This window comes from Corylus avellana, chromosome ca3 (genome assembly GCF_901000735.1).
Source record: "Corylus avellana chromosome ca3, CavTom2PMs-1.0".
In the NCBI taxonomy this organism is placed as follows: Eukaryota; Viridiplantae; Streptophyta; class Magnoliopsida; order Fagales; family Betulaceae; genus Corylus; species Corylus avellana.
In genome coordinates, this window is record NC_081543.1 from 3,539,554 (window position 1) to 3,551,179 (window position 11,626).

The 11,626-nt window shown below is 36.4% G+C and overlaps 2 protein-coding genes across 2 annotated transcripts; both read left to right on the forward strand.

Moving 5' to 3' along the window:
* The first annotated feature begins 2,183 nt into the window (after positions 1–2,183).
* Positions 2,184–8,337, forward strand: LOC132173847 (alpha-mannosidase I MNS5). The gene is made up of 15 exons (XM_059585489.1): positions 2,184–2,425; positions 3,131–3,173; positions 3,260–3,325; positions 3,402–3,463; positions 3,657–3,756; positions 3,965–4,147; positions 5,242–5,290; positions 5,376–5,555; positions 5,798–5,918; positions 6,451–6,532; positions 6,609–6,694; positions 6,804–6,904; positions 7,400–7,541; positions 7,653–7,803; positions 7,924–8,337. Exons 1-15 carry the CDS (start codon positions 2,286–2,288, stop codon positions 8,152–8,154), a joined length of 1,737 nt encoding a protein of 578 aa, XP_059441472.1. The 5' UTR covers positions 2,184–2,285; the 3' UTR covers positions 8,155–8,337.
* Positions 8,338–10,078: 1,741 nt separating this feature from the next.
* On the forward strand, positions 10,079–10,932 carry LOC132175715 (snakin-2-like). Its single transcript, XM_059587737.1, has 4 exons — positions 10,079–10,181; positions 10,284–10,334; positions 10,417–10,459; positions 10,547–10,932. Exons 1-4 carry the CDS (start codon positions 10,128–10,130, stop codon positions 10,729–10,731), a joined length of 333 nt encoding a protein of 110 aa, XP_059443720.1. The 5' UTR covers positions 10,079–10,127; the 3' UTR covers positions 10,732–10,932.
* The last annotated feature ends 694 nt before the right edge of the window (positions 10,933–11,626 follow it).

Below are 11,626 nucleotides of genomic sequence, written 5' to 3' on the forward strand. Positions count from 1 at the left end.
TGTATATAACATGAAATGTGGTGATACGTCAATATAACACTGCACCTGCCTTCACAATTCATTTTTGCCTGTGATATCCCCCTTTGATTTGATGACATTTGAGGTTGTTCAACTGTTTTCAACATTCCTACTTGGCTTTTTGTCCAGAAGTTTCAACTGTGGTTCCTGTTGTCCCAAATTAAAATAACTTTCAATTGCAAAAGCTTTTTAAAACCCATCTGATTTCAAGCTTATTGACTTAATTTGTGCAACTCAACGTTTGTGGGCATAAAATATTGTGCTTGCATAGTTTACAAAGATATTCGCAGATGTTCTTTTTACCTTTGTAAATATTCTTGCATCAGGTATCCACTTTCATCACCCCTTTGTTTAGCAATAACTCCATCCCAAATTTCTTGGTCTACCAAGTTTCATTAGTTGCGTGAGGGCAGAGGAACAGTTGTTGAAAGGTTTATTGAGAGGCAAGTAGCTGCAGTATCACAGAATTTAGCATGAGCATGCATGTGCAGACCTGAAAGGACTGATCATTAATAAGCTCCCAAATTTAGAAGTTAGGGCTTTCCCTCTAGCTGTCACAACATCCCTTTTTGATTGTTGGTGTTAAATTGAATGATTTTAAGCTAATCCCTTTCGAGTAACCCATTACGATTTTAATGCCTCATCAAAATTGCATGCGAAATGCTGAACTGCTTGAAGATCATATATTAATTAAACTAAGAAGTAAGCTTATATCTCTTTGATGTGGAAAATTTGATGCTTGTCTTGTCTTTGTTAAAATGTTAAAGCCCTGATTCTGTGATGGATGATATCTACCTAATTATTGTTCTCGTTACTTATTTTGTTTAACCGACTCTTTTGACACATTTATCCTGTTCTTGTTGGATGAAATTACATCAGTACACCCAAAGCAGTTTTCTATAGAAGGTAAAGAGGCAAAACTTGTAGTAGGTATCCTAGATTATTAGTTTCAGAGATATGGAAAACAATATGTTACAAACAAACTTTGCTTCCTCTCAGTTATGCTTTTCATAGAAGGACAAGAACGATGGTTTCCGTTCTGATACATGGAGGTGGAAAAGCTCAAATTATTTGGCTTTTAGGTGAGTCATCATGCCAGAGTAAGAAAATCTGAAAGGCCGGAAAGTGTAAGATTCTCTGACAAAATTGTCAGGGATGGAGAGAACTGTGAAGGACAAAATTTTATTATGTGAACCAGAGCACAAGAAGTGTGAATGAGTTTTTTTCTCAAGGATTTTTCAAGCTCACAGGTGTTGGGTGGTCCCAAAATACTCATAAGAAGGAGAGGCTAAAGAAGAAAAAGAATTCAGCTTCAGGGAAAGGGGGTTAACTTCAATGTTGAATGAGAAACCTGTGTTAGACAAGTAGTCATCAAACCTTGGCCATTATATTTTTCAAGGAAAACTCTCAGAATCTGTGTATTCAATTTGGGCTTGCTCAATAACCAGGCATATGCAGCTCCTCCAGAAGTGCGTGTTATACATTCCAAAATCTATGCTTATCCTTCTCCCTTGCTTTCAATTTTTGCGATTTCCCAAAGGGAAGAAATGGGTAAAAATAAAAATAGAGAAATGTTAAGGGTTAATAAGTTTTTTATACTTGGTTTATATTTTTTTACAAATTTAATAAATCAACTATTAGATTTATGGAGTCTACCATTAACTTATGTGGGGATTCACATAAGTTTATAAATCTAATAATTTATTTGTAAGATAAAATTGACCAAATATGAGAAAAATATTAATTCCTAACATTTCTCTTTTTTAAAATCAACCATTAAATTCACCTTCACTTAAAGGAATTGGATCCTCTCTAATTTATTTTAATTTGAGAGCATCCAGTTAGTTATATTTGAATAGTACTTTTGTAATTTTATTTTATGAGTGGATAAAAAATCTTTTTAACTGTAATTAATTAAATATTGTCCCGTTCAAATAAATTCTTAATTCTACTTTTAAAGAATGTCTCTAGCATTTTTTATTTATTTAATGTATTATATAAACATAGAGAAAATGCCAATGGCACGTGTTGCGAAATGTCGTGAATGTCGTCCGCAAGTGTGAACCAAGGTAGATCCCCACGCGTTAAGTGGCGTCGCCTCATTGGGCAGGTTTGTGTCATCGGTAGTCCATTCGTCATCAAATAGATCGCCACGTAGTCCGAGCCTGGAGTTCCACTTCCACTGTTCGAGAAAAGGATCCACAAACAAACAGCAACCTATTTTGAGTTTTACACTCTCGTTGGGATCGAGCACCGTAAGGAAATCCATGTCGCTCCGCAAGTTTATTGGGACATGGATGTTCGTGTTCCTCGTGATCTCTCCTGCCATCTTCAACCCCTGCACGGCCCACCTCGATCCCCGTTGGGCAGCTAAGAAGAAGCACATGAGAGAGAAGGTCCGCAAGATGTAAGCACAAATTTTGACACTGACCCTGTTCATATTCTGCGCTCAATCTCGTTGCTTTCGTATTGGTATTCATATTGCACTGATGGGTCTTCAATTCCGGTCTTTATGGAGCTTTGGGTATCTTGAATTTATTGATTGTTATCAATTGATGTCATCTTTTTTGGGCGCTTCGGGAGATGAGCTTGCTAACTTTGTAATGGTTGTAGATATTGGATTTGATTTGGCTTGTGTTCTTGGCAAATTTCTAGTGTCTGATTGAAGTGTTTGTTTGTTGATCTTTGCTAGTTGGAACAATTTCATTTCTAATTTCAGTTTTCTTTTAAACATGGTTTAAATAGTTAGCATTTCAAAAATATGTGGTGTGGCTGAGTTCAGTTGAATTCGTCTTCTCTGAGAATCAAAAACTACAGAAACTGAAGGCTCGAATTCATCGCCTTGGCATATAATAAAGGTCATGGCTAACACCGTAGGGTATGGGTTCATTTGAAGCAATTAAAGCATATAATAAAGACTGGCATTTTGTTCATGTCGAATTCATGGCCAACTTCATTGCAATTTAATCTTCATTCTATACGGATTTGCCTATCTAAACAAAGAGTAAAAGAAGAAGGGCGAGAAAAGATATGGTTTCAGAAGTATGTTGACATCTCTTTGTTAGTGATTTTTCAGAAGAAATTTCACACTCTGTGTTACCTCTCTTTTCAGGTTTTACCATGCATATGACAACTACTTGACCTATGCATTCCCGGTCAGTTCATAATCTTCAATGGCATAGTTACGAGTTGGCATGTCACTTCCATCTCTTGATGTTGTAATTTATTATATTTCTTGCAGCATGATGAACTAAAGCCTCTTACTAAATCTTTCACTGACTCCCTTAGTGAGCTTGGAAATCTGAAGGTAAATTTTTATCATTGAGAATGTAATTCATAGTTAGTAACAAGGGAAATATAATTGTTTATTGTCTCACTTACAGCGTGAATACTTGCCACAAGACTATAGTGGATCTGCCCTCACGCTTATTGAATCATTATCCAGGTATAGCATTTGGCTTGAGTAACAAGAGCATAGATTGTTAGGTTGTGGATGCAATTCTTTAATCTGAATTCTTACTTTTCTAGTTATTGCAATTATTTATTCTAGTTTGGTGTTTTCTTGATTTCATTTATTTGGTGGAGTCATCATTCTGATACAAGATCTCCCTCTCTCTCTCTCTCTCTCTCTCCCTCAGCCTTGTGATTCTGGGTAACGACACTGAATTTGAAAGGGCAGTACTTTGGCTTTCTGAAAACCTAACATTTGATGTTGATGCAAGGATAAATCTTTTTGAGGTATGTGATTGGTATACTTCTTGGGAAAAATTTAATTTGGTTGATGTGTTGATTCTAAAGCTTCAGCCTTCATGTAGTGTGGTTACTGATTACTCAAACCTGATGAAGTCATCACCATAGTTTCTATTTCTGAATGTCATTCGAGAAGCAATATTTATTGCATAGCAAGCTGCTAATGGTGTTCTTCTCCTCTTGATCATTATTGTAGTGCAACATAAGAGTTCTTGGAGGGCTTGTTTCTGCTCATATGCTTGCTACTGATTCTACAAACAGGTTGGTTCGTGGTGCTTACGAGAATCAGCTGCTTCTGTTGGCTGAAGATTTAGGGAAACGCTTTCTACCTGCATTCGACACACCCACCGGGTTGCCATATGCATGGATTAACTTAAAGGTACTAACAAAACATGTGAAAGTTGAAATTCAAATTCATTTACAACTAGGTTGTATCTGAGATATCAAACTTACCTTCTAAACCAGTGTTAGGTTACCTTCTTATATCTACTGCATCAGCTTCATCATCAAAATAGAAATAATAAAGTGTGATGTATCCCAATCTATAGAACTATAGTAGTATAGGATTTTTGTCTCTTATATCTACTTCATCATCGGAATAGAAATATAAAGTGGTGATGTATCCCATTTTACAGAACTATCATTACAAATATGATCATCCTTCAATCCGCCTCTTGCCACATATTCCACTAATTCAGCATCATAAAAGTGATATTTTTCCTTAAATTGTAATTATCATCCTCGAGACCACATTCTGATCAAAGCTAAAGATGACCCATCAGTTTGTGACAAAGAAGATTGCAAATTTTGAAAGAGATCAAGCTCCAATTGGAGTGGCATCATAGCTGCTTGATGAATTGGAGGCCCACATATTCAATAGTATGATGAGATAATGTATTACTTCAATTGTCCACTGAAACCTAAATTTCTTATTGGAAAACAAAGAAAAAATCTCTTTAGGGTGCTGAAGTAGGCAAATCCCCAGAGTTCTTGGTGGAAAGAACAAGTCAAAGGCAATTTTATTGATAGTCAAGAATAACTAGCTTAAATAATATCATAATATTCTATTTACTTGAAGACAAAACCCTAAAACCCAATAACATTAAATCTAATCCTAGCCATGCATGTTGTAAGTAAATGAAAAGACCAAAACATCCTTAAAACCCTAACTATACTAGCACAAACAATACTTCTAAATAACTTTACAGTGCTATAAGTAGTATTGACGCTACAATACCAGTGAATAGTACCACCTGCTACAGTACTATGAACAGTTAACACCCCCCACCTACCCTTGATGCTATTCTAGATTAATATGATGCCGAAGACAAGCTTTGGTGTTACTTAAACAAATCTTACATAATCTTTTAGACCAATTCACGTTTCAATTCTCAAAATGTATGAATATTGTCTGTTGGTTTTGTTTGTAAGAAGGATATATGACTCCACATCAATGCGAAATTCTGTGGACAGTACGGAGTGATGGTGAACGAGACTACTGAAACAAGCACGTCAGGGTGTGGTAAGAGGATTATCTTTAAAGTTTAAGACAAAGCTATCACAAAAATTGCAGCCTTGAAATGAGCTGATTTTCATTCTGGATTCAGGTTCTCTGATTCTTGAAATGGGAGCCTTATCACGATTGACTGGCGACCCTACATATGAATCTGCAGCTTTACGTGCTCTTCGTAGGTTATGGAGCATGCGGAGTTCATTGAATTTACTTGGAACGACGCTGGATGTCGTAACTGGGGAATGGATTGAGTATTCATCTGGTATTGGAGCTGGTAGGCACTCTGAGGGCCTTTATTTTTTTTTTGGGTGCTGGATTTTATGTTGTTTGGCTTCTGAGGCTACCAAATATATAAGCTTCCTTTTTTAAACGTTAGTATTTATTGCATTGCCAAATTTGCCAAACGTGAATGGTGTCCAGATTACAATGCATGGATCATCTTGCCTCTACTGCTCCACATATTGGGCATGTAATCCCTGATGTTTCTGATGTTGGATTCTGGTTGGCTTACTTTAGGGGTTGATTCATTCTATGAGTATCTATTGAAGGCCCATGTTCTTTTTGGAAATGAGGAGTTTTGGAGAATGTTTCATTCTGCTTACCTTGCAGCGCAGAAATATTTTAGACATGGTCCATGGTACGCACCGATTTCTATCCCTGCTGAATTTGACTCTTTATGTTTTCACATGATTTTATGTTCAACCTATGGCTTTTTGGTTTATGTTTCTAACTTACCTAAAGACTTTTAACTCCTTTGGAAGGTTTTGTGGCTATATATATATATATATTTTTTAATAAGTAATGTTGTATATATATCAAAAAACGCAGAGGAGCGCAACCGTAATACACTTGAAGTATACAAGAGAACGCCTAAGACGAATGAAAAATAGAGCAAGGAAATCTAAAGGATCTAAATAAGCAGATGTTCAAGTGAAGAGGGAAAAAAAAAATTAGTGTAAAATGCCTTAAAGATCTTTCTTTCTTTCTTTTTTTAAAATTTTTTAATTTAATTAATTTTTTTTTTTTTTGAGTATTACAACTTTGTATTTTACCTTAAAATTTTTAAAACAACTCCCTAAGCTTGACATAGCAGTTTTTTAACATTCACCTATCAAATTAGTAAGCTGGAAAAAAATGTTCATGGTTCAAAGCTGCTTGTTGTAATTTAGGTACCATGAAGCGGATATGAAAACAGGAAAAGCAACTTATTGGCAGCTTACAAGCCTTCAAGCATTTTGGCCGGGCCTACAGGCAAGCACATCTTCGTTATTAAAAATCAGCCTCAGCAAGAACCTTCTGACTTTCATATTTGACTTATGGTGATTAGGTTCTCGTTGGGGATATTGCAGCTGCTAATTCATCGCACCGTGAGTTTTTCCACGTATGGGAGAGGTTTGGAGTTCTTCCTGAGAGGTATCTTGTTTTGAAGTTTTTGTTATGTCTGCCATTGGTTTCTACAATGGCAGAGTTATTTTTTGTAATGGGGAAAAAAACACCTTATATGAACTGTAAATTAATTCAGGTATTTGCTGGACCATCAAATGCTGCATCCTACAGAAAAATACTATCCTTTGCGCCCTGAATTGGCAGAGTCAACATTCTACTTATATCAAGCCACCAAAGGTCTGATCATTTTTGTTTGTTATTTTCATTTTCGGCTTGACCTGGCAGTCCAAGATTTTCTTTCATATTAATTTTGTATCATCTTTTTCCTTTTTTTTTTCTTTTTTTTTTCTTTTTTTTGAGATGTTATGCTTATTTAAGCTTTGAACTTATTAAACCAACTGTAGGTTGTAAATTTAAGGTCATTTTGTGTGAAAGTTTTAATTTTATGCAAACATTTCAGTGTCCAAGTTGAAAGTTGCTGGGCCTTGAAGGCATTATGGTAACTAAGTTGCAAGGCAACATTAGTTACATTGTCACTATTGTATCCATAATCTTGCAATGCTCAAGGGGATTGCTTTCTGATAAATTTTAAGCTTTATTTATGACCGTGCTTGTAGGCATGTTGTACAAATGCAGCACGCTTCTATTTTGAATCAAGGCACATGGTTCTTCAACTGTACTATTCTGATTTGCACATCTTTGTTTGATTAGTATCGTTTCTCATGTTATCAGATTCATGGTACTTAGAAGTGGGTGAATCCATTGTTGATTCTCTTAATTTATACACCAAAGTGGAAGGAGGATATGCAAGCATTAGAGATGTAACAACTATGGAGTTGGAAGATCATCAACATAGTTTTTTTCTTGCTGAAACGTAAGAGCGTGTTCTTTTTCTTTTCTCATTCTGGCATCAAGTATAAAGAAAATTTTCTCAACCTTAGCAGTGTCAAATTTGAAACTATATCAATGTTTACTGTTTCTGTAGGTGCAAGTATCTATATCTTCTGTATGATGATTCATTTTTGGTTGGTCGGAATTTTATTTTCACAACCGAGGGTCATCCGCTTCCAGTGTTAAGTGATTGGCATGAAAGGCTTCCACAGACCTATATTCCAGCAAACTGGACTTTTGCCCAGGTGTTCTTTCTAGTTTCTACCTATCTGCTTGTATAGTGATTGACTGTTGGAATGATTGAATCACAAGTTTCTGCCATTGCATTCATACTAAATAATGAAGTACTTTTTTTACTTGTGCAGAGTGGAAAGCAAGCAAGACGGGCAAGTTCAATGTCTTTGCAAGTCTGCCCTGCTACAAATTTGAATGCAGGGGGACATGGTGACCGACAGGTCGAGAGCGCTTGCCATATCTGCGATGCTCATACCGACCACAGGTGTTTTACCGACGAAGAATGCGGGGTCGATTCAACTACGTGTAGACGAAGATCATGTAGCATGGCTGGTTATTGTGGACTATGGTTGTTCATTTGATACTCAGATATAGCCATTTTTTTTTTTATAAAACTACAAATCCCCCAGTACAAGAAACTTTGGTCCACAGAGGTAATTGTTCTGGCAGGTTTGTAATCTAATTCCAATGTGAGAAAGTAGGAAAAGGGTTGAGAATATAATATTACAGGATGCAGAAATTCTTCAAAGTTGCATTCTTTTTCAGATCATGAAATTTTGAATGATCCATACCTATGGGGTGTTCACTTTTTCAAAAGTTCATCATCCTGTGTGTTAGTGTCACAAATGAACATTTTTTTGGCTTAATTAACATGAGTTCCCTCTGATTTGAAGGTAAAGTGACTCAAACGTTTTTCACACGACTTTTGAGTTGTATTCTTTTAACCTATTCTTCTAGGGCCTTCGGCATATAATTGGTTTCTTTAATACCAAGTGACGAAAAAAAACAGCAATGACGAGGCGAAAATATCTGATCATGTAGAGAATGCGAGCCCGGTGGATGAAGAGCTGGTGTCCATCTCTATGCCAGGCTGGAAGGCTGATCTTAGACGAAAAAAGCATTGGGTGGGTGAAGGAACAGGTACTGACTATCCTTGTGAGTGGACCCCACATGGGAAATCAGACGGGTCACGACAACCCAGCTCGGCCAACCCGGCCGGCTCCAGTCATCGATCTCTTCTGCTTTTGCTTTTCTTGTCCTGACCCGAATCTCGGGTATGGTGTAGATATTTTTTATTTTTTTACCTCCAGTGGGACATAAAGGCACGTGGATTAGAAGCTTGGTACGGATGGTACTATATACCTGCTAACATACCCTGTCTACTCAGTGCTGTTGGTATGGGTGTACGGTGCTTACAATCATCCAGCCAGCTGTCTGCAATAAAAAAAAGTGCCACTTTGACCCAGGCCATGATGTCCCAAGGACAACTGGCTGTGTCTATAAACCAAAAGTACTATATACTATGTTTTTGCTAAAAACAAAAACCAAAAAACAAATTATACGATTTATTTCTTTAACTTGCCCTTGAATTCAAATTTTGTATCACCATTTTAGAATCAGGTAGACATTTTCCAATAATGCTTATGCTATGCATCATCTCTATATCCCTCTTTCTGTTCTTTAGATCTTGGGTGACATAGTTCTCACTTGCATTTAACCCATAAAGATTGATTTTTGGGTTTGAAAAGAGCATACCATGTAGACTTTGAAGGGATGAGAGGAAATAAGAGATAATGAATAGAATTATTTAAAAAATTTAGTAATTTTGTTGTTCAGATTATTAGTAATTAGGTAATTAATATGAGGAAGCTTTTGTAGAATCTATTTGTTCGAACAAATCTCGAGCAATTCGCCCCTCTATTCAAGCAAATGGGCCTAATAAACTTGTTCAAATGGATCAACCCTATAAAACACTTTCAGATGTACAACTATAACTCTTTTTATTTATATGTTTATAGTAGTCCCTTCAGTTATAACATATATGTCTGTACTACTTTCGAACAAAGTATTCTCTACGGCCATCTAAAATATTCTTCTTCTTCCACGACAAGGCCAAGAAAACCATTTATCAATACTACAGTACTACACCACCCATTCTCGTCTTTATCCAACTATTTAATTAACTCTTCTCGTTGATTTGATTCAATATATCCTTTCCCACGCGAACAAGATGAAATGCGTGCTACACTGCGTTGTGCATATAAAATTGTCATGCGAATCAGTGATGCACATGACAGTTTCAGGATGCCTCGTGGATCATGATTGCACTGGATAAGCACAACAACATTAATTACCAAGTACCAACTCTCTCAAAAATAATAGCACTTGGCTTGCCCCAAAGCTCGAGGCGTCCCTACACGATGACGTCATACCCCCCCACAATCGTAATTACAAGTAGAAGGCGTGACCAGTTTGGTAATATCGACTCAAACAATACCCCTATAAAGAGAAGACGCATACCAGCCAGCATTTGATCCATCCAGAGCCTGGCATTATGGCATTACGTGTGCTTTTTCTCTTCGTGGCTTTTCTGTTCTGCTTCACAATGGTACACCCTACAGGCTTGCTGGTTTCTTTTATTGCTCAGAAACGTATTTTTGTTACCGTTTCTTGTATAAAATAAACCATCTCTCAATCTTCATGCATGCAGGTTTCATCTGACATCAAGAAAGAAGAAGAGTTACCCCATCTTGGCCTGGCGGTAAAAACCTCTACTAACTTAATTCTGTAGTAAATTTAATTACCTGTTGCGTTGGTCTAATGCGTGAAAGTTTTTTTTACAGCCTGTTGTGAGGGGTGCAAACAGAAGGCTCATGCAGGAAGTTGGTGGGTTTATGTATTTTTTTCTCTCTTTTCTTCCCTCTGGGTTTATTATAATTTTTCTGACCTTTTTTTTTTTTTTGGTGGGTTTAGATTGTGGAGGACTGTGCAAGCAGAGATGCAGTCTTCACTCGAGGCCAAACGTGTGCAACAGGGCGTGTGGCACGTGCTGTGTGAGGTGCAAGTGTGTGCCACCTGGGACAGCAGGGAACAGGGAGATGTGTGGGACATGCTACACTGACATGACCACCCATGGGAACAGGACCAAATGTCCATAGGCTGACGAAATGTTCCCCCTGCCCAGTTTAGCTTTAGATTTATGCATGTAGCGAAAACTGTTTTTCTTTTCTTTTCTCCTTTTAGTCTAGCGATGATGTGAGTGGTGGTTTCTAAAGCTTTTGTGTGTTTTCAAGTTTATGTTATGTGCGTGTGTAAATGTGTAATAAACGTCTCTATAAATGTTTCTAAAGCTTTTGTTATATGGCAACAACCTGAACATCAATAATTAATATTTGCTAGCACAGTTCTCTATATACCATTTTATTTATTTATTTATTAATATGAATGAGTAACTTTGTTAGCAAACAACTAAACATTTAACAAAGAAAAGTTGAAGTTGAAAAATACAAACCAAATAAAATTTTCACAAAAATTAAACTAATTTCTTATTTATCCAAGCAATACAAAAAAATATCATTTTTTTTTTCATTCTTTTTAAATTTATCTTTTGTAACAAACCGGATCCTTACTTACCATTTAATACGTTGTATAAACTTCTCTTCAATATACGGATTATTAGAATGTCTCAAAACGGTATAAACTTCTCTTCAATATACGGATTATTAGAATGTCTCAAAACGGTATCATTCTTCCAAATAATATATATCGTAGAAACAAAAATTAACCGACACAAATAAATCTTCATAGTTTTGCTCCTCCACACCTTCAAGCTCCAGCCCAAAAGAAACCAAATCTTCCTGAAAGTAGCGGTTTAGGCACACTACATATACTCATAACCTGCCAAATTCTGCTACTATAATATTCGTGAAAGTAGCGGTTTAAGCACACTACATATACTCATAACTTGCCAAATTCTGCTACTATAATTACAAGCAAAAAATAAATGAACTTTATCCTCAATTACATTTTTACCAAAAATGCATTTGAAACCCC

Coding starts and splice junctions, on each gene's coding strand:
- LOC132173847 (XM_059585489.1), top strand. CDS start 2,286: ATGTCGCTCCGCAAGTTTATTGGGACATGGATGTTCGTGTTCCTCGTG. Junction 5,556..5,797: donor TTCATCTGGTATTGGAGCTG/GTAGGCACTCTG, acceptor GGCTTACTTTAG/GGGTTGATTCATTCTATGAG. Junction 7,804..7,923: donor CAAACTGGACTTTTGCCCAG/GTGTTCTTTCTA, acceptor TTACTTGTGCAG/AGTGGAAAGCAAGCAAGACG.
- LOC132175715 (XM_059587737.1), top strand. CDS start 10,128: ATGGCATTACGTGTGCTTTTTCTCTTCGTGGCTTTTCTGTTCTGCTTC. Junction 10,182..10,283: donor TTCTGTTCTGCTTCACAATG/GTACACCCTACA, acceptor TCATGCATGCAG/GTTTCATCTGACATCAAGAA. Junction 10,460..10,546: donor AAGGCTCATGCAGGAAGTTG/GTGGGTTTATGT, acceptor TGGTGGGTTTAG/ATTGTGGAGGACTGTGCAAG.